The sequence below is a fragment of the Thalia democratica genome, chromosome 2 (assembly GCF_965202585.1).
Source record: "Thalia democratica chromosome 2, ktThaDemo2.hap1.1, whole genome shotgun sequence".
Taxonomy (NCBI): Eukaryota; Metazoa; Chordata; class Thaliacea; order Salpida; family Salpidae; genus Thalia; species Thalia democratica.
Window position 1 is genome coordinate 30,562,568 of NC_139166.1, and position 27,969 is coordinate 30,590,536.

Here is a 27,969-nt window from a genome sequence, read left to right on the forward strand (position 1 = left end):
ATTTATGATTTTTATTTCAATAAAAGCAACAATTTTTGCATATATTTTCTGAAGTGGGAAAAAACTGTTTTCAAAGTTATATATTTTAGGCTTATCAGTAATACTATTAAAGTTAAATTCTTAATTAATATTTTTATTTTAAATGAAAGGTTTTATAGGCTCATGAAAGTTTTAACACATAAGGAATTAAAAGGGGGTCAAGAGCAGTACAACTTGCCTTGTATTCAGTTATTCATTATACTTCAACATTCTATTTATTTTTAAACTTATAACAAAACTGCACACTTTCATATAAAATTAAAGGTAGTTAAAACTATTCTATTCCCGTTATGACGTCATCACATACTATTCTTGATTTTTTTTGCAGATTCGTAATTTTTTAGAGCTAGCTACGTCCCTGTGCCATACTATCTGTACTAAAAACACAAATTGGTTTTGAAATAGGTTTTAAGAATATTTATTTGATTTTCTAAATATTTTGTTTAACAGAAACTATAAAATTATTTAAAAAACTTTTGTATGTCTTAGATACACTTTAAAACTGAACTAATTAAACTCTAAAAACTATAGTAAATAGTAAAAAAAAGTAATTAAACAAAACATCTATAAATAAAAGCACAGAGAAGTAAACACTATCAAATTATATTTTCAGATAAAAAACATTTTTTACTTAAATTTAAAAAAATCAACTCATTGATTTAGTTGTTAAGCAAATAACTCAAGTACATTTTTGTTTAATTTCTAAAAGTTATTTAACAAGCTATGTAAATAAAATTTAAGCCTGCAGAGGCTTTGACCATCTAAACTTTTTTTAATATTTTTTTATTAAACAATACTTCCTATACAGTTATATTTTATAAACATTTTTTGTTTAAATTTCTTAATTTTACAATATCTAAGAATAGATACTTACTTAAAATTAGTTTACATATTGAAAAAAAAAGACCAAAATGTGTGAAGTCATTAGGTCAACATTAGGATCACATTCAATTTATTATCAAAAAAGGAATTTTTTGTTTTCTAGAATAGAACTAATTTCATAAAATAAACAAAAATAAGTTGTTTAAAACTATATTGTTTAAAAATTTTGTATCAGCTGAACTGATTTTTTCATCATGACTATTTTGCATAAATGCCACAACTAAGAAGTGAACTAAGTTTTTAACAAACTTATGTTTTTTTAAACTTAAAATGTCATGCTCGAGTAATTTTAACATTAAAACTTTATTGGTTAAATTTATTCTATCTCTACCACGGTACTGTTGGGATACGATTTGAGGCCAAAACTAAGATCAATGATTTACCAAAGGGGATTTACCAAAGGAATTTAAAATCTGTCTTCAAAATGCACATGACTTCAGATATTGAAATACAGTAAATACAGAGTTCTTCAAAAAAAAACACTTTAACTTGAAAATGAGTACAGCTGAAGTAAAAAAAAACATGTAAGTTATTCAATTATTAGTTTTTAAAGTTTATTTTAACATATCTTGTTTTATCAACAAAGTTTTACCAAAACATGAGTTTGGAATTACACCTTGTTTTTTTTTAATTTGATTACAAAAATTAAAAAAATGCCTTAAACTTTTGTATAGAAATGTTTTTTTAAGTTACTTAAGGTGCCTGCTTGGAACTAAAAATACTAAGTATAATATTTATCACAAAGTTGGTAGATCGATTTAAATTGATGTTACATTTTTCTTCCGTAAAATTAAGTATACTTAATTTAAAAAGTAATTATTGTGAAGTAAAGCATTTCTACTAACAATTAATTACTACAAAACAATGCTTCCGTTTAATGCATCAGTCAAATAATATTGTTTTTTTTTGGAAGCTTTAAGCGTAGTATTTTATGTACATGCATAGATAACATACAGCTGCGGCTATAAACCCATTAATATACCTTAAGCGTCCCTAAACTATGACTAAAAAACCCTGATTGTTTGGAATCATGTTAACCATACTACCAGCTTATGATATTTTGTAAAAAAAATCTGTGTAAACTTTTTTTTAATAAATATTGAATTTTATAAAAACTTTAAAACAATAAGTTTTAATACATATCTTTATTTCGTACAACTTAGTTTAATATTTTCAATTTCCAAAGAGCTAAGTATTTCTTAGATTTAACTAACAGCACTGTAAAAACAGTTATGTTATAATCAATGAACTGTTGAAAAAATAGTTCATAAAGTAAAAGTTTTATTAAGACTAACCTTAGGTGTTGTTACGTTAGTAAACACTGTTAAACAAATAATTCAAACTAATATTTTAATTAAAATATTTGGCTAAAAAACCATTTGAATAAAAATCCAAAGCTGTTTTGATGTTAAAAAAAGAGGTTGTAACTTTCAATTTATATATAAATTTATTAACGCACATAAAAATATTAAAACAAATAAAAGTTGATAAACAAAAAGAAAAACATCTTAATATATTATAAAAATATTATGAACAAATATGGAAAACACTTGAATTCTACAAATAAAACTAAAAAAACAACAAGCGAGTAAAATAAAAACTTCTTTTTCAAACGCAAACAAACAGGTAAAAAAAAATTTAAACAAGTCAAAACACAAATAAAAAGTGTTAGTTATTTTGACTGCTAATCGCAGACAATAGGCGGATCCCAATTTCCATCGGATTTGCAAGTAGCTTCACCGCCATCAACCTCTATAAAATCCGAAATGCAAGTGTACTTGACTTTAGTATCCGCCAGATAAAATCCATGCCTAAAGTTTTTGCCATTTTCATAGTTTGAAAAAGTGAATTTGCCAACATTGTTAAATTCATACCAATTACTGTTGCAAGCTGAAAATTTAACAAGTTATAAGCTTTTTAAATATTTTTATATAGGAGTAATTTAGTTCTATTAGTTGGTAAAGTTTTTTTTTTGTAAGTAAAAGTACATTTATTCTCGTTCGGTATTTTCAATTTATTTTATATAACTAGTTTTTTTTTTAAGTTGTTTAAGTTTTGCATAAATAAAATTAAACTTGGTTTTATCTTAAACTAATCTCAAGCAAACTAAAAGGTCAACGAAGCTGTAAGTTGTAAAATATAGCTTATAACTATAGACTGAATTTACAAAAATGTTTTTAAAAAGTACACTAGAATAATTCTAACGAGACACATGTTACGCTCTCATATATTTCTAACAACTTTTACGATCAAAGCCACACGCAATAATGCGGTTTAAATTTAAAAAAAAAGAGGAACGCACTGTTTAACAAGTCACTATTTCTAAAATGTCACCAAACCTTTCATGCACCTCGGAAGCGGGTAAGGCGACCAAGGAGTATTCTTTTGGCAAGTGTACTCTCTATTCGAGGGAAACTCGAAAAAAAAACCAATAATACAGTAGAATACCCTCGTCTTTGAACTCAAACTTTCCCCTCCGAACAAGTCGAGGTGTTTATTAAGGTCCTCGTATAAGAGCTTGCTGCCTTTCACTTTGCCTTCCCCTTCATAATCGCAGCTCAGTGGAAGCGAAGAAGAAGACGGACCTTGTTCAATGCACTCCGCAGGTTCATTGTTGCAAGCTGTTGAAAAAAGAATAAATAAAGTGCGCGGTAGGTTGCATCTGGTGCCCATCAAAAATAGATCCGGCAAAAGTGTCCAACTAAGTTTTTTTAAGTTTGTAGCTGCTAGAGAGCAGAAAAAATCAGACCAGTGAAAAATTAACTGAAGAGAAAACTCACACAGTCCGCAGTTTGGAGCCGTCTCAGGATTCCACGTACCATTCCTTTGGCACGTGAACACGTTTCTTCCGTTTGCGACGTCTTCAGGGTACAAAAGATATTGTTCAGCCTTGCAAGATTTGTAGGTTACAGTTGTGTTGAGCCAGTACTGGTTAGGTGCAACGCTGTACGTAAATTCCACTTCGTAATCTTCTATCTTCGGCGGCGCACCGCATTCTGTTGTTGACAAAGTTGAGTTTTACTGTTTTGTTGTGCTCAAAAAGTGTCAAAACACAACTTTAACAACAAACGTTTAACAAAATAGCGTAGATTTCTAAAAAAAATGTTTCAACACAGTTACTGACTTTTCATGCAAATTGCTTTTACACTGTTGTTCCAAGTACCGTCGTTCGAACATTCGTACGCATTGTCAGCTTCCTTGTCGAAGAAAACGAAATCCGCACTGCAAACAATTTTAACGACTTCCCCACCGGGTCGATGCGTTGGATTATGCAAAAAAACCGCTTCACCATCATCAGGAACATGTAGCTGAGGGCATGCTGTAAACATATATCCGGTTTGAAATTAAAAAAAAATAATGCTTTTTTAAAAGTTCTTAGAAGTTCATAGAAAAAATCTACAACGTTTATCTGCAGGTTTTTGCAAAAAAAAAATACTTTATAGGTAATTTGACTACGAAAATGATTTTGAATAATTCAAATTTTTTACATTCGTTTTTCTCACCACGATAACAAGTTCCTACGTCTCCTACCCACTCGCCGTTCTCAACACATTCTCTCTTGTTGTTATCTGCTGGATGAAGAGTATAATCCGTATTACATTTGTAAATAGATGTCTGGTTCCAAGCACTATGTTTGGTTAGGGTAGAAAATCCATTATCGAGACTTTGTGTATCAGATGGACAATCTAGAAAGCAAAGTTATTTAGTTTTATGTAATTTATTGTTAATTTTTTTTTAAAAGTAATTTTCATGTACTTTTTTTGTAATTATAAGCATTAAAGATTTATAAATATAACAAATGATTTATAAATAAATATTTGCCTGCGTCAATTTTTCGGACTTTACCCACAAACGGACGCTTCAGTACTTCGTACTTAAGCCCGTTTGGTTAGATCACAACAGCGGTTTCACGCGACTATTCCTGCCTGACGAGTCCTAATAAGGACGAAACCGGTCGTAGGATTGTCTCGGATGCTGTTGTTGTAGATCGTGCGGTGAAGTTCATTGTTTATATTCGATGGCGAAAAACATCTCAACTTGTTGACGATGGCCGAAATAAATACTGGCTAAAACTGATCAAAACGAGCGTAGAGAGTAAAATCTCACATTAAGCTGACAATGTCTAAGACGTTGAGCTGTGAAGATTTGCCTGCGTCAATTTTTCGGACTTTACCCACAAACGGACGCTTCAGTACTTCGTACTTAAGCCCGTTTGGTTAGATCACAACAGCGGTTTCACGCGACTATTCCTGCCTGACGAGTCCTAATAAGGACGAAACCGGTCGTAGGATTGTCTCGGATGCTGTTGTTGTAGATCGTGCGGTGAAGTTCATTGTTTATATTCAATGGCGAAAAACATCTCAACTTGTTGACGATGGCCGAAATAAATACTGTCTAAAACTGATCAAAACGAGCGTAGAGAGTAAAATCTCACATTAAGCTGACAATGTCTAAGACGTTGAGCTGTGAAGATTTGCCTGCGTCAATTTTTCGGACTTTATCCACAAACGGACGCTTCAGTACTTCGTACTTAAGCCCGTTTGGTTAGATCACAACAGCGGTTTCACGCGACTATTCCTGCCTGACGAGTCCTAATAAGGACGAAACCGGTCGTAGGATTGTCTCGGATGCTGTTGTTGTAGATCGTGCGGTGAAGTTCATTGTTTATAAATATAACAAGAAACTAGAACTATTTCGTACAATAATTTGTTTTTAAATTAAGGAGTTTAGTAGGTTTTTAATAAAACGAGCGGATAAAATGATGAAAATACTTACAACTTCTATTACAGTTTTAAAGAATCATTTTCAAACATGTTCATTCTAATCTTAACATAATAAAAAGCAATCATAATGTAAGAATTTTTAAAGTCTTCAGTGAAAATATTCATTTATCTAAATGGTATACAAAACTAGTATTGTACATTTGAACAAAACAACTTGACTTTTTTTTAATACAATATTGCACAAAACGAGCATTATTTGTAAAAAAATGTATATTTTTACAAAATTGGTTTTTTTTGTATGTTGTTTAAACTTCTTAAAAACTTATATGTTTTATATTTTAAATTGAAAAGTGTTAATAATTATAACTTGTTGATATATTTTTTCAGTTATTTTAAACTTGATTTTCTCACCACGATAACAAGTTCCTACATCTCCTACCCACTCGCCATTCTCAACACAATCTCTCTTGTTGTTATCTGCTGGATGAAGAGTAAAATCCGTATTACATTTGTAAATAGATGTCTGGTTCCAAGCACTATGTTTGGTTAGTGAAGAAAATCCATTATCGAGATTTTGTGTATCAGATGGACAATCTAGAAAGCAAAGTTGTTTATTTTTATGTAATTTATTGTTAATTTTTTTTAAGTAATTTTCATGTACTTTTTTTGTAATTACAAGCATTAAAGATTTATAAATATATCAAGAAACTAAAACTATTTCGTACGATAATTTATTTTTAAATCAAGGAGTTTTATAGGTTTTTTATAAAAAAAATCAGATAAAATGATGAAAAATCTTACAACTTCTATTACAGTTTTAAAGAATCATTTTCAAACATGTTCATTCTAATCTTAACATAATAAAAAGCAATCATAATGTAAGAATTTTTAAAGTCTTCAGTGAAAATATTCATTTTTGTAAATGGTATACAAAACTAGTATTGTACATTTGAACAAAACAACTTGACTTTTTTCTAATACAATATTGCACAAAACGAGCATTATTTGTAAAAAAATGTATATTTTTACAAAAAGGGTAATTTTTTGTATTTTGTTGAAACTTCTTTAAAACTTATATGTTTTATATTTTAAATTGAAAAGTGTTAATAATTATAACTTATTGATATATATTTTCAGATATTTCAAAATTGATTTTCTCACCACGATAACAAGTTCCTACGTCTCCTACCCACTCGCCGTTCTCAACACATTCTCTCTTGTTGTTATCTGCTGGATGAAGAGTAAAATCCGTATTACATTTGTAAATAGATGTCTGGTTCCAAGCACTATGTTTGGTTAGGGTAGAAAATCCATTATCGAGATTTTGTGTATCAGATGGACAATCTAGAAAGCAAAGTTATTTAGTTTTATGTAATTTATTGTTTTTTTTTTTTAAGTGATTTTCATGTACTTTTTTTGTAATTATAAGCATTAAAGATTTATAAATATATCAAGAAACTAAAACTATTTCGTACAATAATTTATTTTTAAATCAAGGAGTTTAGTAGGTTTTTTTATAAAACGAGCGGATAAAATGATGAAAAAAGCTTACATCTTCTATTACAGTCTTTTTTTATACAATATTTTTGAATGTTGTTTAAACTTCTTAAAAACTTATACGTGTTATATTTTAATTTGAAAAGTGTTAATAATAAAAATTTATTCATTTATAACATTAATTTATTTTACAACTGATTTTCTCACCAGGATAGCAAGTTCCTACATCTCCTACCCACTCGCCGTTCTCAACACAATCTCTCTTGTTGTTATCTGCTGGATGAAGAGTAAAATCCGTATTACATTCGTAAATAGATGTCTGGTTCCAAACACTATGTTTAGTTAGTGAAGAAAATCCATTATCGAGATTTTGTTTATCAGATGGACAATCTAGAAAGTAAAGTTATTCAATTTTTTTCTAATTTTTTGTTGTAGTTATTTTTAGATGTAATGATCATATACTTTTGTTTTAATTATAAGCCTTAAAAAAATTAGTACGAGTTAAAAACTAAGTTATTTTTTAAGGTAATTTTTTTAATTGAATAGTTTAGTAAGTTTTTTTTAAGGAAGAAATAAAAAAGTAAAAACATTTTTTATTAAACATACAAATTCTCATACAGTTTTAAACAACCATTTTCAAACATTTTCATTCTAATCTGAACGTAATAACAAACAATAACAATGTCAGAATGTTTTAAATCATCAGTAAAAACATTCATTTTATAAAAATGTAAGCAAAACTAATGTTGTACTTTTGGACAAAAAATGATTTTTTTCCTTTAATACGTTATCGCACAAAAGGGCCATTATTTATAAAAAAACATAGTATTTTCACAAAAAAGGTAATCTTTTAGATGCTTTATTTTAAACTTCTTAAAAACTTATTCGTGTCATATCTAACATTGAAAAGTGTTAATAATGATAAATAATTGATTTATTATTTTCTGATTTTTAACGAAAATATTTTCTGACCACGATAACAAGTTCCTACGTCTCCTACCCACTCGCCATTCTCAACACAATCTCTCTTGTTGTTATCTGCTGGATGAAGAGTAAAATCCATATTACATTTGTGGATAGATGTCTGGTTCCAAGCACTATGTTTGGTTAGTGAAGAAAATCCATTATCGAGATTTTGTGAATCAGATGGACAATCTAGAAAGCAAAGTTGTTTATTTTTAACTAATTTTTTGTTGTAGTTATTTTTTGATGTGCTTTTAATGATCATGTACTTTTGTTTTAATTATAGGGATTTAAGATTTAGCTATGAGATAAAAGCTAAAATTATTTCTTAGGCTGTTTGTTTAAATTGAGTAGTTTAAGAATTTTTTGTAAAAGAAGCAGATAAAAATATAAAACGACTTTTTATAGCATTTAATTTCTCCTACAGTTTTAAACAATAGTTTTCATACATTTCAGTTCTTATCTTTTAATAGAAAACAATAATATTATAAGATTATTTAAAGGCTTCAGTGGAATTTTTTTTTTAATGTTAAACAAAACGTATGTTTGTTGTTCTTTTGGTCATAAATAAACTTTTTCTAATACATTTATCGCACAAAACGAGTATTAATCGGAAAAAAAAATTCGCATTTTCACAAAACAGGTAATATTTTAAATGCTTGTTTTTAACTTTTTAGAAACTCATACGTGTTTTTATCTATATTATAAATTGTTTATAAATATGATTTATTCTTAATTTTTTCAGATTTTTAAAGAAAATATTTTCTCACCGGGATAGCAAGTTCCTACATCTCCTACCCACTCGCCGTTCTCAACACAATCTCTCTTGTTGTTATCTGCTGGATGAAGAGTAAAATCCGGATTACATTCGTAAATAGATGTCTGGTTCCAAGCACTATGTTTGGTTATAATAGCAAATCCATTATCGAGATTTTGTTTATCAGATGGACAATCTAGAAAGCAAAATTATTTAGCTTACATTATCATATTATTTAATATATTTTATAGTTTATAACTTTTTTTTTAATTATTATATGTATTAATGTAACATATTGTTATATGTATAATTCACTTTTCTTTTAGTTATAAGCATTGAACATTTAAATTCAAATTAAATTTTTTATTTTTTTTAATAATAAAAAGTCATTAAGTTTGTTAGGTTTTTTATAAAATGAGCGGATAAAAAAATTAAAACATTTTTTATAAAATATACAATTTCTCCTAAAGTTTTAAATATCATTCTCAAAAGTTTTCATTCTAGTTTTAATGTAATGATAAACCATCATAATGTGTAAAGGCTTCAGTTTCTTCTCAAACATTTTCATTCTAATTTTAACGTAAATTCAAACAATAATTATGTCAGAATTTTTGAAGTCTGCAGTAAAAATACTATTTATTTAAATAAACAATAAAATTATTTTTGTTTCTTTTTATCATAATATAATTTTTCACTAACAAATCATCGCTCAAAACGGGTACTATAAATAAGTAAAAACGTTATAGATCACAAAACAGGTAATGTTTTTTATCTAACATTGAAAAGTGTTTATAAATTTAATTTATTCATTGATATTTTTCATGTTTTTAAAGAAAATATTTTCTCACCACGATAACAAGTTCCTACGTCTCCTACCCACTTGCCATTCTCAACACAATCTCTCTTGTTGTTATCTGCTGGATGAAGAGTAAAATCCGTATTACATTTGTAAATAGATGTCTGGTTCCAAGCACTATGTTTGGTTAGTGAAGAAAATCCATTATCGAGATTTATTATATCAGATGGACAATCTAGAAAGTAAAGTTAATTTGTTTTTCTTAATTTTTTAGATGTAAATATAATGTTTTTTTTGTTTAATGATAGGCATTAAAGATTTAAATATAATTTTTTTTAAATTATTAACATTTTATGAGATTGTTTTTTAATAGTAGAGTTTAAATTTTTTTATAAAAGGAGCGAATAAAAAAGTTAAAAGACTTTTTATAAAACATGCAATTTCTCATACAGTTTAAAAAATTATTTTTAAACATTTTCATCCTTATCTTAGTTAAAAAGAAAAAATCATAATTTCAGAATGTTTTAAGTCTCAAGTGGATATTCAATTTTTATAAAATGGTAAACAAAACTAATGTTGTACTTTTGGACAATTTTTTTTTTTCTGATAAAATATTGCACAAAACGAGCATTATTTGTTATAAAACATCATACTTCACAAAACAGGTAACATTTTAAATTCATTTTTTAATCTTCTTAGAAAATCATACGTTTTTTATCTAACATTAAAAAGTGTTAATAAATATAATTAATTTATTGATATTTTTCAGATTTTTAAACAAAATATTTTCTCACCAGGATAACAAGTTCCTACATTTCCTACCCACTCGCCGTTCTCAACACAATCTCTCTTGTTGTTATCTGCTGGATGAAGAGTAAAATCCGTATTACATTTGTAAATAGATGTCTGGTTCCAAGCACTATGTTTGATTAGCGTAGCAAATCCATTACCGAGATTTTGTGTATTAGATGGACAATCTAGAAAGCAAAGTTATTTAGTTTATCTTAATCTGTGTTATTTTTTTAAAGTATAAATAAACTACTTTTCTTCTAAATATAAGCATCATAGATTTAAATAAAAAAATTTAACTGAAAGTATTACTTAAGATAAACTATTTCAAAGCATACAGTTTAATAAGTTTTTTATAAAACGAGCAGAAAAAAAAAGTATAAATACTTTTTATAAAATATACAACTTCTCCTACAGTTTTTCATAAATCATTTTCAAAAATTTTCATTCTAATCTTAACGTAAAGTCAAACAATAATTATGTCAGAATTTTGAAGTCTGCAGTAAAAATGTTATATATTTAAATATATAACAAAATTACTTTTGTTTTATCTTGTCATAACATAATTTTTCACTTTAAAGTTATCGCTCAAAATGGATGCTATAAATGAATAAATAAAAAAATTATACATCACAAAACACGTAATCTTTTAAATGCTTTCTTTAATCTTCTTAGATACACATGCGTTGCAAAGTGTTGGTAAACATAATTAACTCAGTTACATTTTTTCGATTTTTTAAGAAAATATTTTCTCACCAGGATAACAAGTTCCTACATCTCCTACCCATTCGCCGTTCTCAACACAATCTCTTTTGTTGTTATCTGCTGGATGAAGAGTAAAATCCGTATTACATTTGTAAATAGATGTCTGGTTCCAAGCACTATTTTTGGTTAGAATAGCAAATCCATTGTCGAGATTTTGTTTATGAGATGGACAATCTAGAAAGTAAAGTTATTTATTTTTTACTAATTTTTTGTTGTAGTTATTTTTAGATGTAATGATCATATACTTTTGTTTTAATTATAAGCTTTAAAGAATTTAGTACGAGTTAAAAACTAAGTTATTTCTTAAGGTAAAATTTTTTGATTAAATAATTTAGTAAGTTTTTTATAAGGAAGAAACAAAAAAGTAAAAACATTTTTTAAAAAACATACAATTTCTCCTACAGTTTTAAAAAACCATTTTCAAACATTTCCATTCTAATCTGAACGTAATAACAAACAATCATAGTGTCAGAATGTTTTAAGGCTTCCGTGAAAATATTTATTTTTAAAAAATAGTAAACAAAACTAATATTGAACTTTTGGGCACAACATGTTTTTTTTACTTATACGTAATGGCATAAAACGATCTTTATTCGTAAAAAAAATTTGTGTTTTTACTGAACAGGTAATCTTTTAAATGCTTGCTTTTAAACTACTTAGAAACTTATAAGTGTTTTATCTTAAATTGAAAAGTGTTTATAAATACAATTTATTCATTGATATATTTCAGGTTTTTAAAGAAAATATTTTCTCACCAGGATAACAAGTTCCAACATCTCCTACCCACTCGCCGTTCTCAACACATTCTCTCTTGTTGTTATCTGCTGGATGAAGAGTATAATCCGTATTACATTCGTAAATAGATGTCTGGTTCCAAGCACTATGTTTGGTTATATTAGCAACTCCATTTTTGGTATTTTGTGTATCAGATGGACAATCTAGAAATCAAAGTTATTTAGCTTATCGTAATTTATAATAATACTTAATATATTTTGTAACTTATACTTTTTTTTTTTCATTATATGTATTAATGAAACAAAACAAAACAAGTAATCTTTTTAAACTTCGTAGAAAATTATACGTGTTTTATTTGTGAAAAAAATTGTTAAATATAGTTAATTTGTGTATCGTTGACAATTTACTTGGAACACATTCTCCTAGATCTCCTAATCATTAAATTATTAAAACTTAGGATAGGTGATAACTTGACTGAACTAATACAAAAATCTTAATCACTTTATATTTAAAATTAAAAAAGTTAACACTAGATAAGTTGGTTTTATATACTTTAATTGTTTTAAGCTAAAATTTATTACTAAGAAAGTCTGAATAAGATTTAAGCTTACTGGTTTAATTTGATTAAACATGGTTTTCCAAAATAATTCTTGCGCCCCATTTATCAGAAGTTTAAAATTAGTCTCCCCTTTTGTTTTTTAAATACCCTATCACTTTTTTGCGCTTTATTGTCTAATGCTTCTTGATAGGAACCACTCATAAAAACCCTGGTTTTAATCTCACCAGTAAAAAATATTAAAATGTAAACTAATTTTAGTAATATAGCAAACTAAAAAGTAAATTTTATGATTGCTTAAAATTTCAAAACCGCCCAAACTAGACGGTATTAAACCCTTTAAAAAGCCTAAATTAATCGGATATTATATAAAAATGTGTGAGAACTAGATGAGTTTTTCTTACTAGGAATACATCCTCCTAGATCTCCTATCCATTCGCCAGTGCTATCACACACTTTTTTGTTTTTTCCAGGATAGAGTGTAAAATTTTCATTGCATTGGTACTTAGCAGTCTGGTTCCATTCATTATGTTTTGTTACTAAAGGTTCCGTTCCATTGTCAAGATTTGGAGCAGGTGGACAATCTTAGAAGGAAAACTTTAGAACGTGCAAACTATATTGTTTATTGAACGATTAAAAAAAACGCTAAAAAGGTTTGGTTTTATGTTCAGAGATTAAAAACGCTCGTAAATTGAAAAATAAAAGTCTCAAATAGTTTTTATAATAATTGCTTTAATGTTTTTACTTCAAGAAGGTTACTAAACTATTTTAATTTTTAAAGCTCATTAGAAAACTTTAATGCCAATAAAACACCTTTAGCACCGAATTTAATATTTTACTGGTTGAATATTTTATATTTATTAAAAAAATATTTTAGTTAATTGTTGTTTTCAGTTTATGTAAAATGTCTGAAAGTAGCAAAACTTTATATAATCAACAACACCAGATGATTAATTAAAATTAATTTAACCAACATACGTGGATAGCACGTTGGTGCAATGTCACCATTCCAACTACCATCTAGTTCACACAAGAGAGAATCGTCACCGCTTGAAAGTCCGTATTTGCTGTCACATTTAAAAGTAACTATGTCGCCGGTAAGAAAATATTCAGGTCGTTTTTGCAAAGTAAGAACTTTTCCGTTGTTTATAGTTGTATTCACTCGTGGACACTCTGTTGAATATTTCAATAAATAATACTTTACTTTTATACATGATGAAAGAAAATTAAATCAAAAATAACTAAAGTTTTATATTAGTTTAAACACAATCATTACTATTGACATGAATATTAGTTAATGAAGGTTTAAGTAAAAGTGCTTTATAAACTTTAACTAAATCATTACAAAAAGAAATAAGTTAATTTAGCTTTAATAATGTTTAGAAAGTAAGTTTTGTTAGGTTCCTGGAAAATAAAACTATACAGAAGTCAAATACCGAGTTTAACACAAAACATAATAATTGGTGTTATTAATATAAAAGTACCAAAAAAGTTAATGCAGCAACTCTATACTTGGTTCAAGTTTAACAATAAATCATCTAGAAATGTACAAAATCAATAAAAAACTACTTTTAACACACTATCCCACCCTACTATCAACCAAGCATGTTTTATAGTGTTTGTGTTTAAATAAAAACAAACAATATATAAAATACAAGTTAACCTTTCATACACTCTCCCACTTTACCATCAATCAAACTGGTTTCAAGGTCGCACTCCACAATTGCCACTTCTTCAGTGTAAATCCTTCCGCTTTCGCATTCATATTTCACTTTGGTTTCGATTATTTTTATCGAGTTCACCGTTTTGTTCGACAAAGTTATTTTCTTGCCGTTTGATATAGTTGGGAAATTGTCGCAAGCTGGTATAAATTGTTTGAAACAAATTGGAAATTTATATTTTAACAAAAGTTTGCTTCTGGGTTTAAGTCAACTTTTCCCACAAGTTTAAATTTTTTATAGTTTATTTCAACTTAGAAAAATTTTTATTTTTTACTCATTTTTAACTTTAACAACATATTTCACAATTTTACTTTTATCATGGTTTTTACTTTGATAATTGCAAGGATTTAATGGCATAACAATAAAAAATCGAGTAAACTTATACCTTTAACTTTACCTTGCTTTTTACTTTAATAAATCTAAGGAGTCAATGGCATAGTTAAAGTATGTTTTGAGTAAAACTCACAACTTTATTTCATTATAATTTTTAGTGAAAATATGCATACAAACTGAAAACTTACATCTGACGCACTTTCCAACAACTCCTGTTGGCTTGAACGACCAAGCTCCATATAAACCGCACTCGGAACCCCTAAAATTTTCGGGCACCATCGTGTAGTCCGGCCTGCACGTGTACTCTACAAGGGTGCGGGGCAGGTAGACGCCTTTGAAAGTCCAATTCGTGACTTTGCGGTCCGAGTTGTCTATCGTCGGGATCACGTCTTCGCTGCATCGCGTCACTGTTTGTGAGTTTGGGAGTTTAATATTACAACTTTTGTCACTTAATATAAATTTGGATAATTACTACACTATAAAAGAGTAAAGTACTTTTTTTTTCCTCAAAATGGTTTCACGCTATCAAATGTTACAAACATTTAAAATCAAATAACTGATTTTTTTGTATAAAACAATATAAAAAAAATCACATGTGTAGCATTTTCCGACTTCTCCTTGCCAAGTTCCGTTCTCAACGCACCTGACTTTGGAATTTTCTTCCGGCAGTATCTCGAACCCTTCATTCTCGCATTTGTAACTCACAACGCTTCCTTTCAAATGAACAGATCCGGATGCCAAGGCGCTCGTGTTGGAAAACTTTGGGGGTGTTCCGCAGTCTCGATGAATAATTTGTTTGAAAAAGTGGTGAAGTTGGGCACACTTTATTTAAACAAGTATTTTTCGTACTAATAACTTTGAAACGTTTATTAATTAGTTCTGTATTTAAAAAGCTGTTTAGCAATAAATTTAACTAAGTTTTATGGTAAAATAAATACGATGTTACGTACATAGTGTTTCTTTCTTTTGCGAAACTAAAAATCTTTTAATTTACTTATAAACTTAATACTTTTGTCTTTAGTCAGTTTTCAAACTGCTTGAAAATAAAAACAGAAATATTTATTTCTTCAGCGCTTACTTGCGCCGCACTCTGACGTTCCAAACACATCTTAATATTTAGTTTGACACTAAACACCTTTTTATCGAACTTCTTAATAAACGAAAACATTTTTCAAATATTTCACTTACTTATGACGCATTCTGGCGGCTGAGGTTTGAAATTTCCGCTGGTCGCGTCGCAATTCAGCGTGGAAATGGAATCCGGCCTTATCGCGTGACCCTCATGGCACGAATACCTGACCTGCTGATAAACTTTAAACTCATCTCCGGACGCGTCGGTCGCCGTCAGGTATGTGGTCTCGAAGCTTCCGTCGTCGATGGTTTCAGGGGTGCCGCAATCTAAATAAGAATTAAAATTATGCGACTTTGTTACATCGTAGTCTCGTTAACTTGTTGAAAATTAAGAGTTGGTAAAATTTGAAGATTAGTTTTTTAAAGCAGAAGAATGTCGATCTCTCTTTTTGTTAAATAGAGCTTTAAACATATATGATGTAAAAAAAACGCAGGTTCAGTTTTTACTGATAAAACAAAAACTTTCTTTTGTAACAAAGGGGAAGAGTCACGTTCCAATTTCCGTCGTCTGAGCATTCTGCGGTTGATTTTTGCGTGTCACTGATGACGTAGTTATTTTCGCAACTGAATTTTACTACGTCACCAGTGAAGAATCCCTCCCTTTTAGTTGCAATGAGTTTGGTTAGATCGAAACTTCGACCCTCAGTTTTATCAAAATTCGGGCATTCTGAAAGCAAAAAGTGTAAAAAAGGAGTAAATTTGAATAAAAGGTTTATAAACTTTTAAATTATATAAGTTCACTATACTTTATAGTTTGATTGGTTTTATAAAATAGTTCAACACTTTTACATTGTTTGAATTTTTTTAAATAGAATGAGTAGATTTCAGCTCTAGTTTAATATCTTTTGTGTTTAAACTTAAACTTTAGAATATTTCTGAACTAAACTGTTGCATAATTTTTTTTTTTATAAAAAACAAAAATGATAAACAGAACATAAGTAAATTTAAATAACAGCATTAATAAACTACAGAGTTATATAAAACTATTATTGTGATATTTTGACCGGTGTATAAATTGTTTCTATACTTCTACAGGGTTACAAAAGTTTTGTTGTTTATACTAAATAGAATTCGACTCTATTTTATCTCCTTTATGTCTAGAACTAAATTTTAAAACGAATCTAAACTTGTTTGTTGCAAGAATGAATTTTTGTATTGAAAACAAAAAACAAAGCTAATTTAAACTTTTATACTAAGTTAATGTTCCATGACTCAGACACAAGAAGCATTAAAAACTTTTTTTCACCAAATCAATCACTCCTTGAGCAGTGGATTCGTTCCAGATAATTCATAAAATATTTTTGTTATTAAAAACAAAATATGTCACATTACTAATATTTTTCAATAAACCATTAAAAAAAAAATCAGTTTAATATCCTAAATCAAACTTAAAGTAACTTTTGTGAACTCACTTCTTAAGCAGTGGAAATCAGATTCGTTCCAGGGTCCTCCAATCAAGCAACGGGAAACCGTATCAGCATCATCAGGTATCAGGAAATAATCATCCTTACATTCGAACGAAGCTGATCGTTCAATTGTTAAAGAGTCGTTGATCTTCAGCTTTTTCACGTTTTTAAACGCGTTTGAAACGTTCCTCGACTGTCCACAATCTGCAGTTTGTCATCACTAAGTTTTTGACATTAATACATGTTAAACTGAGTAATAAACATGGGTTTGAAAGCAGCTTTCGTAAGACGACTTCAGATTTGACTCTCTTTTTCATGTTTAGTTTTTTTTTTAATTTAAATGCGCGGTCAAGTAAAGCAAATCATATATATTTTATACACAAGACACTGACTCGGATAGCAATGAACTTTCGGAGCCCACTTGCCGTCCACGTCACACTCGACAATATTGACGTCTGTGACGTAATGATCCTCGCACATGTAGGTGAGGCGGGTGCCGTTCACAAGCACTTCTTCTCCTCCCGAGTCGGCTCTGCTGAAGTTTTCAGTTGCGTACAAACCGGAATTGTTGAACTGAGGAATGGCGTCACACTCTGTATTAAATATTTATATAATAGTAGTTAAGTCTCTTGAATAGCCTACTGCTATGTCAATCGTTATATGTCTTTTTTTTTGTCTTCATCGTTGCCACAGAGCCCAGTTGAAAGGCTTTTAAATAGTTTATTTCGAAAATTTAAATTTAAAAAGAACAGTACATGTGTTTATTTGTTCATTTATTTATATATTTGTATAGATAGACAGAAAGTAAGTGTTAATACTTTATAGAATAGTAAAACCGTAGACTAGTTTAGAATTTTAAAGCTAAACGTCCTATTTTGTTGGCTTGACTTTATGCATAGCATAGAGTCTTAAAAAAAAAGGTCAAGTTGTGTAATCGAGTCCAAGCTTTTTCTTAAAATTGCTTCACCTTTTAGTAAAAAGTATCTAGAACAAAATAAATTTTTGAAATGAAAAACTTTTTGTTACAATACAGAAGTAGGTTTATAGGTAAACTTGACGCCCAATTTATTTAAAAAAAGTTCAAACTGAAGCACAATATACAACTTTAAGTGTAATGTTTAATAAATAACTAAAACTAGTAACTCTAACAGTATAACACCTACAAAATTTTATTATAATGGTATAATTTTTTCAAATAGTTGTGATTGTATGCTTTTAAAACACTACAGATCGAAAAAGTCTTGACAACCTTTGATGCAAGTTGGCGGTTTTTTAGGATTCCATTTCGCGCCTAGATTGCAGGTATATTTCGCTTCCACAAACTCATCGCTGAAGTAGTAACCCTTGAAACAGTAGTACTCAATATCTCTTTCTTCAGTCGTTCCAATTGCAAACGTTGTGTGTTTTGTTACGTTGTAAAATCCATTTTCCAGGACTGGGGGGTTATCACAGACTGAAAATTTTTGTTTTGCTTTCATTAATATGTACACTGAAAAAGTTGTTGCTCAATTTTCAAAAAAGTCACATTTACTGCTATGCACATCCAAAACTTTTTTTGTTAACTAAATATAATTAAAAGAGTTATAACAGTCACTATAAATAATTGTGAAATACAAGAAAGCGTGTATAGCAGTCTTTATCAAATTTAAAAAGTTTTCAAAAGTAAAGTTTTACTCAAATACAGAAGAAACAATATACTTGGTCCGCATATTGGAGCGCGGTCGAAATCCCACTTTCCGTCTGACCCGCAAGTCAACAAGTCTTCTTCGGACCACACCAATCCGTGATCTTCATCGCATGTGTACTTGACTCTGGTGTCTGTGAAGTAGTTGCCTTCCACATAGCTGAATTCAATGTTCACTTTTACGAAGTCGCCTTCGGGTGGCTGAGGGCATTCTGTTATTAAAATATTTCGATTTTAAAAATTTATCTAACTGCTTAATAAAGCTTTTATTTTCCGTCAACTTCTTTTAAAAAATTAAGCCTGAAAAAAAAAAAAAAACTTCTGATGTATCTTTAAGCTATGAACTCTAACTACAACAAAACATTTTTCACAGAGTTTTGAAGCTTTCGATTATTACAATTTAATAACAACAAGTGCACACACCTGTGATACATATTGGGCTGGCTGTTGAGTTCCAGCTGCCTCCCTGGCACTTGTAAGTGTAATCACCAGCGCTGCCCTCATTAAACACGTATGATGCGTCACAATCGTATCTGATGACGTCATTTTCGAGGAGCAGCCCGGCACGCAATTGATGGACGGTCACAATCTTCCCGTTCAAAAGGTCTTTGATAGAAGGGCACTCTTAAGAATAAAAATTGTTTAGAGCATTTTTAAAATAACTTTATTATCTATTAGTTTACTAATATTGTTTAGTAAATGTTTTGTTGTGAATCTTATTTTTTATGTATATTGCTAACTCTTTTAAACGAATATATAGATTCAATTAAGAATAAAGTAAAACACATAAAACAAATATGTTTTTTTAATTAATTAATCTTAAAAACTTATCATTGCGCTTTTAAAAGAAAAAAAAACAAACGTTGCAGGCAGATTGGGACGGAAGAGTTCCACGCTCCAACTTCCAGACACTCCACAGTGGAAAGATCTGGTTTGTTGAGGGAGTAGCCTTCCTCGCACGAAAGCTTCAAAACCGTACCGCTCAAGTAATTGAGGTTTTCGTCCACTCGAATGTGCGTGTCTACCGTCAAGGCAGTGGTCATTTTCACGTCTGGACATTCTGTACACAACATTTTTTATCATTTAAATTTTGTTCTGTTATGCCGGTTGAAATGTGTTTTTAAGTACTATTTAAAATTTAAATAAAACCAAATCTAATAACATCTAAAAGCATAACTACTTTTGAGAGAACCACAAAACTATTTTAATCAAATAAGCTGACATAAAATAACAAAATGTTAATAACTAATTCTAATAGCTCGAGTATACACAAATCATGAATAATATGCTTTTTAATAAAAGTATTTTAAGTTTTTTTGCCTTACTCGACTTTCAAAAGTTTTCATCTTACTTTTTAAGCACATGAACGTGACAGCAGGCCAGTATCCGGCAACTTGGCACTCATAAGAGATTGCAGGGTTCGATTTCGAGTATGGAAATTTGAAGTATCCTGCAGCACACTCGTATTCAACTACAGACTCCACATTCACTCCACCCTCGACAATCAACTCGTTTGACTTTTTAGTGGAGTTTGGAACAATCGGAGAAGGGCCACAATCTTTATTTATGTTGGCCATTTTTAAAAGTTTTAATAAATAGAAAAAAAATGTGCTAATAAAGTTGTCATACTTGTAGTTGGTAATAAAGTTAGCAATAGTTTAAAGTATTAACTTTATACAACTAAATCTAAAGCAAAGTTTGGGATTTCAAAGGCTTGTTATGAACACTTTTATTTAAGTAGGAAATAAAATTCGTATTCAGCAATTTTTGATCAACTTTTTTTTGATTATACAAGCATTTGACTTCATCAAAAATTCAGCTAACCTCAATTTAAAAAAGTATTTACTTCATTAACATTTGTTCATCAAAAATGTTGCACCTGAGTTAAGTTTATTTAAATTAATAAATTGTACCTCTGTAACATCGAACAGTTGGAGTCCATACTCCGTCGTCGCCACAAGTCGTGACGTCAACGTTTTGTGCGTAGTCATTCTCACAAACGTACTGCAACGCAAAACCGCTCAACCGTAGCGATTTTGAATTGAAGCTTTTGGTTAAACTCACTGGCGCCAAAGTGTTTGCCACCTCCGGTATTTCGTTGCATTCTGAATATTGAGTTTGGTTTCGTTGTTATGTTTGATGGCTTACACTTTCACAACATTGATATTTTTTTGCAAGTAACTTTGTACATTGCTAAATTTGAAGTTAATATACTTAGTTTTGTAACAAAAAGTTTCCTTTGCCACGTCTGGGTTTTCGTTGCGTTCTAGTTTTTGAGTTGAATTTATTTTGCTTCGTAAATTAAGCTGTGGAACTATATTAGTTCTCAATACAAAATTAGATAAGCAACATTTTAAAGTGCAGTTTACTACTTTTTTATACTTGACAAGGTCGTGATTAATTTACCAACGAAACCTGGTAGTAAATAAATAGTTAGTTCGCACTTAAATTATTATTAGGTAGTTAATATAAATTGGAAATACTGTAAAAATTTAAAACATTGAGAAATTTTCAAGTGAAATATTTTGTTTCTTAAAAATGTTAATGAGACCATATTAAGAAAACTATTTTGTTACTTATATAAGATCTTACTTACAAAACTATTCTTTTACTATTATAAGATCTTCTTAAGAAAATTGTTTTCTTACTTTTATATGATCAAGTCACAATTCTGTTATAATTTATGTAATCTACTATACAGCTTTTAGCAATGCCATTATTTTTTTGTTTAGAGTAAATATTATATTAACACAGGTACTATGTAGTTTGAAACCTAATATTGTTCTTTTTTTTTTGGGAATATGAACCTAAGTTTTAAGTTTTATTCTTTCCAAAAGCAAAATAAAAACATTACAAAATAAAACCATATTTTTTTAAATGAATAATTAATCTTAAATAGTCCAATATTTTTCATACAACTTATAAATAGTTAAAATATGTTGATTACACTTTTGTAATAGATACTTAAATGTCAGTGACTTGAACGAGGATTTTACATCTAAAAATTAAGGTACACGGTTCAGAAGTTTTAAATCAAAACAGTTTGAAGTAACAATTAACTGAGTAAAGACGGTTTTAAATGCTAAATATACTTATAAATGTCTCTGTCTTATTGATAAAGTTTTTAACCTTTCAAGCACTGTGGTAATTTTTCAAACTTCCATCCGACACCGTACGAACATCCAATAACTCTGTGAGTACCATCCTTGAACGAATAGCCGTCGTAGCAAACGTAGAATACCTGTCTCTTATATACGATGCCGTTGGACTGTATTAAATTGCCAACTCTATCTACTCTCCACACTCCTTTCTCTATAGACGGCGGCAGCTCGCAGACTGAAAAGGAATGAGATTAATCAGATAAAAGCTGAACAGAATTTTAGTAAGGTTGACTGTTTTTCTACTTTTTTTCACCGTTCACAAAAAGCCTAAAGTACTGTTCAACTTTAAACTTTTGGGTTTCAGAAACGATTATGATAGATTTAAAAAGAACTATTTTAAAGCAAGAATTTTATCAATAAGATTCTACTATTGTTTATAAAAAATGCATGTAAACACATGCATTTTTAAAAGTTTTACAACATTACCTAAATTTTAAAACAAAAGTCTACAAATCAAGATAGACTCGTAAACAAAAAATGGATTCCAGTATGTCTTATATAATAAAGAGAAAAATTAAAAAATCTCAAACCTTGTGCACACTCGGGGGCGTAAGAGGAGCTCCACATGCCGTCCGATTGGCAGTTCAAAAACTCTTTCTGGTCACGCTTGAAGCTGTACGCATCGTTGCACTCATAAGTCACCTGCATACCGCTGTAAAATTTCGATTCGTCGAAATAATATTCCGTTTTCCAGCTCGAAAAAAGACCTTCCGGCGGAGAAGTACACTCTGAAACAAGTTTGCAAGTATTTGCGGTGTGTGGTTTTATTTGACTGGAATTTTAGCAACCGTTTTAGTGTTTAATAAAACTATTATTGTTTTTGGCACTTCATTTTTATTAAACTGTTTCAAATATTTTAAATGTTATGTCGAATCGTTTTGGGGTTTACTGATAACTCAACAATATTTAATTATAGTCCTTACCAAGCATGCTTATTGGATTTGAGTGACATTTATCCTGTCTAGATTGTAACATTCAGTATTATACATTTTTAAATTTAGACATTTAGTAAAATTTTCATAATATAAATTGACACATCTTTTGTGTTTGTCAAGTTGTAATTACTCAGTTGACATTTTTGTATTCATTGAATTTTTAATGACAATGAAACGTGTTTGCCAGCATTACATGCTAACCAAAAAACAAACCTGCTAGCTCATACTCTGGGCAGAAAGGATTTCTACTCCATCCATCAACACCACACTTAATAACACCAACAAAGTTATCAGGGCCAAAATCGCATGTGTAGCTGATAATTTCTCCCTTTTCATAAAATTCCAACGCCTCATTTAAGTACTTGCCGTAGTTTAGTGCAGGAGGAGCGTTGCAATCTACTAGTTTTTACATTTTTTATTAGTTTTTTATATAAAAAGAGGTGGTTAACACCAGTGGCGAGGTATTTTTTTAGAAGGTTGGGAACATTTGAGTATTTGAAAAAAGTTATTAATTTGATATTATTTAAGCTAATATAGTAAGATAAAAGTCAACGAAAACATCGGCGAAAGTCTACAGAACCTAAGAAACTCCAGGCTTAGGCTCTGTTGAATATCGCCGATGTTTTTGCTGATCGTTTTCAATGAGCGTAACAGCTGTCTTTCGTAGTGGACAGTGTATTAAATGTTGCACGACAATATACAATGCTGATATCACTGATATAATACTGATATGTGAAAGCATGATACTCCGTTTGTAGATTGACGAATACAAGTTTTTCAGATGATCGAGCTGGCATGATCAAATTTTGTGTAAACTTGAGTAAGATAAAAGTATAACAATTACAATAAACTGCTTGTAAACAAAAGTTTTTGAAGGTACAATAATTTTTAAACTTTATAACATTATAATAAGTTTTTTTTTTTTGGATTGAACATCTGCTCTAATGGTACACGCGAGCTTAAGGCCATAGGGGGGTCCGACTTTTTTTTTTTTACAAAAAATAACTTTGGCTTTTATATGAAAGCTTTAAATACAAACTACAAGACTGTTTTTATAGAATTCAAAAACATCATTTAACTTTTGAGATATTTTATTTTTTGTAAAAAGTTTCCGATACAAACGTATGGACCGCAAATTTTTCGGGGTCAATTTTCTCGGAAATTTAAAAATTCACTAAAAATCTATCTCCTCCTTCATTTTTCAAGCAATCTTCTTCAAATTTTCAGGAAATGTTCCTTATGTTAAAAGAAAAAAACGTTACTTTAGAATTTAAATAATGTGAACAAATTAAAATTTTATGACAAAAATTTTAAAAAAAAGTGTTTTTTTTTCAAAAAAAAAAATGTTTACAATTTTTTTTTTTATTCCAAAGTAACGTTTTTTTGTTATTGTATAAAGATTAGACTGTGAAAGTTTGAAGAAGATTGCTTGAAAAATGTAGGAAGAGATAGTTTTTAAATGAAATAGTCTTTTTTCGCTGTTTTAGTTTTCCCTTCCTATAGGAAACCTGTTATGCGACCCGACTTTAACTGGTCATATCTCAAAAAATAATTTGAATTTTATAAAACAATAAAAAGCATCTTCAAGCTTAGAAAAAACTCTTTAAAATAATATCAACTTGTAAAAAACATGTTTTACCCCCCCCCCCCCTATGGCCTAAATACAAATATTTAGTAGGCTCTTAGTTTATCTGGAAAAAAAGTAACTTTATTGTAGCTAAACTAACTCCGCACACAAACAGGCCTGTTTTCATTTTGAAAACTCCAAGTGGCGTTTACATCGCAAACAACGTACTTTGGTGATTGCTTGCTCAGCACATAACCAGAATCACAGCTGTAAGTGTAGTTTGACCCGACAGTCGGCTGGCTCGGGCCGCTCACTTTTCCGTTTTTTAATGGCAGTGGTGGCGTGCTACACACTTTAAAGAAACAAAATAAACAAAAGTTTTTTTTACAAAAACATGTTAAATGCTAAACTCACTTTTTTAAAACGTTATTTATTGCTAATAAGTATTGTTTTTCAAATTTTGTATGAATAACAATAAAGTCAAGACTTTAAAGAAACAAAACATTAACTACATCAATTTAAGAGTCAATGCCGTCAGATTTCTTTTTTTTTTAAACTCTTCAGTTAATAAATAACAGTTATTTAATGTAAATTTACTCTCTTAACTTTAAACTTTTACGTTTCAGAAACGATTATGATAGATTTAAAAAGAACTATTTTAAAGCAAGAATTTTATTAATAAGATTATACTATTGTTTGTAAAAATTGCATGTGAACACACCGTAAAGTTTTACAACATTACCTCAATTTTAAAACAAAAGTCTACAAATCAAGATAGACTCGTAAACAAAAAATGGATCTCACTATGTCTTATATAATAAAGAGAAAAATTAAAAAATCTTAAACCTTGTGCACACTCGGGGGCGTAAAAGGAGCTCCACATGCCGTCCGATTGGCAGTTCAAAACTTCTTTCTGGTCACGCTTGAAGTTGTACGCATCGTTGCACTCATAAATCACCTGCATACCGCTGTAAAATTTCGATTCGTCGAAATAATGTTCCGTTTTCCAGCTCGAAAAAAGACCTTCCGGCGGAGAAGTACACTCTGAAACAAGTTTGCAAGTATTTGCGGTGTGTGGTTTTATTTGACTGGAATTTTAGTAACCGTTTTAGTGTTTAATAAAACTATTATTGTTTTTGGCACTTCATTTTTATTAAACTGTTTCAAATATTTTAAATGTTATTTCGAATCGTTTTGGGGTTTACTGATAACTATTCAATGTTTAATTATAGTCCTTACCAAGCATGCTTATTGGATTTGAGTGACATTTATTCTGTCTAGATTGTAACAATCAGTATTATACATTTTTAAAATTTAGACATTTAGTAAAACTTTCATAATATAAATTGACACATCTTTTGTGTTTGTCAAGTTGTAATTACTCAGTTGACATTTTTTTATTCATTGAATTTTTAATGACAATGACACGTGTTTGCCAGCCTTACATGCTAACCAAAAAACAAACCTGCTAGCTCATACTCTGGGCAGAAAGGATTTCTAATCCATCCATCAACACCACACTTAATAACACCAACAAAGTTATCAGGGCCAAAATCGCATGTGTAGCTGATAATTTCTCCCTTTTCATAAAATTCCAACGCCTCATTTAAGTACTTGCCGTAGTTTAGTGAAGGAGGAGCGTTGCAATCTACTAGTTTTTACATTTTTTATTAGTTTTTTATATAAAAAGAGGTGGTTAACACCAGTGGCGAGGTGTTTTTATTAGAAGGTTGGGAACATTTGAGTATTTGAAAAAAGTTATTAATTTGATATTATTTAAGCTAATATAGTAAGATATAAGTCAACGAAAACATCGGCGAAAGTCTACAGAACCTAAGAAAGTCCAGGCTTAGGCTCTGTTGAATTTCGCCAATGTTTTTGCTGATCGTATTCAATACGAGCGTACTAGCTGTCTTTCGTAGTGACAATGTATTAAATGTTGCACGGCAATATAAAATGCTGATATCACTGATCAAAACCAGCAAACGGTTTCTTCATGTGAAAGCATGATAATCCGTTTGTAGATTGACGAATGCAAGTTTTTCAGATGATCGAGCTGGCATGATCAAATTTTGTGTAAACTTGAGTACGATAAAAGTATAACAATTACAATAAACTGCTTGTAAACAAAAGTTTTTGAAGGTACAATAATTTTTAAACTTTATAACATTATAATAAGTTTTTTTTTTTTGGATTGAACATGTGCGAGCTTAACACAAAAATTTAGTAGGCTCTTAGTTTATCTGGAAAAAAAGTAACTTTATTGTAGCTAAACTAACTCCGCACACAAACAGGCCTGTTTTCATTTTGAAAACTCCAAGTGGCGTTTACATCGCAAACAACGTACTTTGGTGATTGCTTGCTCAGCACATAACCAGAATCACAGCTGTAAGTGTAGTTTGACCCGACAGTCGGCTGGCTCGGGCCGCTCACTTTTCCGTTTTTTAATGGCAGTGGTGGCGTGCTACACACTTTAAAGAAACAAAATAAACAAAAGTTTTTTTTTACAAAAACATGTTAAATGCTAAAGTCATTTTATTAAAACCTTATTTATTGCTAACAATTATTGTTTTTCAAATTTTGTATGAATAAAAGTAAAGTCAAGACTTTAAACAAACAAAACATTAACTACATCAATTTAAGAGTCAATGCCGTCAGATTTCTTTATTTTTAACTCGTCAGTTAATAAATAACTGTTATTAAATGTAAATTTACTCACTTAACACTGTTTGCCAAACAACATTAACTATATGGCAAGTAGAGCACTTCATTCTGCAATGTTTATTAATATACGATTTATTTATCTTAATAAATTGTTTTCAAATAAATATTTTTTTATTAGATAACACAATGTTTATTGAACAAAAACAAAAAAAATTGTTCTATGGAATTGGTTGTACCAAAATATCTCTCGGACATCGAGTCGCATACTCAACTTTAAACAAAACTATCTTGAGCTAAAAAAAATAAAAAACTTAAAGTTCTAAATTCAAACTCTAAAACTAAAAAATTAACTAACTAGCCCAAGAAAGTTTTGATGAACAATTGAAATAATTAAGATAGGTTTTTGTTTATTAAAACTCATTTAAAAAAGTTTTTCTTTTAACATTCCTTACATGTTCTAACTTATTGTTTAGTTATGATGAAATTTGGATACCAAGTATTAGTTTTTGTATTAAGAAAATTATTAATAAATAATAATTTTAACAATGATTTTTTTCTTTTGTAATCTACTGTGGACAGTAGTTTTTCAAGATTTTTGGAATTACTGCTCTAAAAATTAAATTGCGTATTTTAAGTTAATTATTATTAGTTTATGTTATTTGTTTATTCTTTATTCATAAGTTTTATTTTTCACATAAAATGGTTTTCTTAGAACGTCAGTGTTAGTATAAAACAACTCTACTCACTTACAACTACAAGTTAGCCAAACAAATACCAAAACTACTAAAGCTAATTTACCATGGATTTCATTAAATAATTAGTATACAAAACAAAAACAAAACTATACTACATAAAACTTTACGC

General features: G+C 29.4%; 1 protein-coding gene across 1 annotated transcript; it reads right to left on the reverse strand.

Moving 5' to 3' along the window:
- Window positions 1–2,605: 2,605 nt before the first annotated feature.
- Window positions 2,606–27,212, reverse strand: LOC145828532 (sushi, von Willebrand factor type A, EGF and pentraxin domain-containing protein 1-like). Its single transcript, XM_082936288.1, has 37 exons — window positions 27,161–27,212; window positions 26,721–26,912; window positions 25,907–26,089; window positions 25,288–25,485; window positions 24,602–24,793; window positions 23,088–23,270; window positions 22,470–22,667; window positions 21,908–22,114; window positions 20,692–20,883; window positions 20,130–20,336; window positions 19,641–19,838; window positions 19,202–19,402; window positions 18,793–18,990; window positions 18,344–18,547; window positions 17,487–17,687; window positions 17,101–17,298; window positions 16,164–16,355; window positions 15,746–15,955; window positions 15,151–15,336; window positions 14,746–14,964; window positions 14,167–14,364; window positions 13,482–13,676; window positions 12,908–13,087; window positions 11,968–12,150; window positions 11,204–11,386; window positions 10,453–10,635; window positions 9,711–9,893; window positions 8,876–9,058; window positions 8,115–8,297; window positions 7,350–7,532; window positions 6,807–6,989; window positions 6,057–6,239; window positions 4,410–4,607; window positions 4,046–4,240; window positions 3,702–3,917; window positions 3,261–3,542; window positions 2,606–2,811 (listed from the first exon to the last, which is right to left on the reverse strand). The coding sequence occupies exons 1-37, from the start codon at window positions 27,210–27,212 to the stop codon at window positions 2,606–2,608; spliced, it is 7,128 nt and encodes a 2,375-aa protein (XP_082792414.1).
- Between the last annotated feature and the right edge of the window lie 757 nt (window positions 27,213–27,969).

What these genes read in the sequence shown, in the direction of transcription:
- LOC145828532 (XM_082936288.1), bottom strand. Translation starts at nt 27,212, where the DNA reads ATGAAGTGCTCTACTTGCCATATAGTTAATGTTGTTTGGCAAACAGTG. An exon ending in CGCCCCCGAGTGTGCACAAG is followed by an intron (nt 24,794 to 25,287) that starts GTTTAAGATTTT and finishes GTTTCTTTAAAG; the next exon opens with TGTGTAGCACGCCACCACTG. An exon ending in TGTTGGAAAGTGCGTCAGAT is followed by an intron (nt 14,365 to 14,745) that starts GTAAGTTTTCAG and finishes AATTTATACCAG; the next exon opens with CTTGCGACAATTTCCCAACT.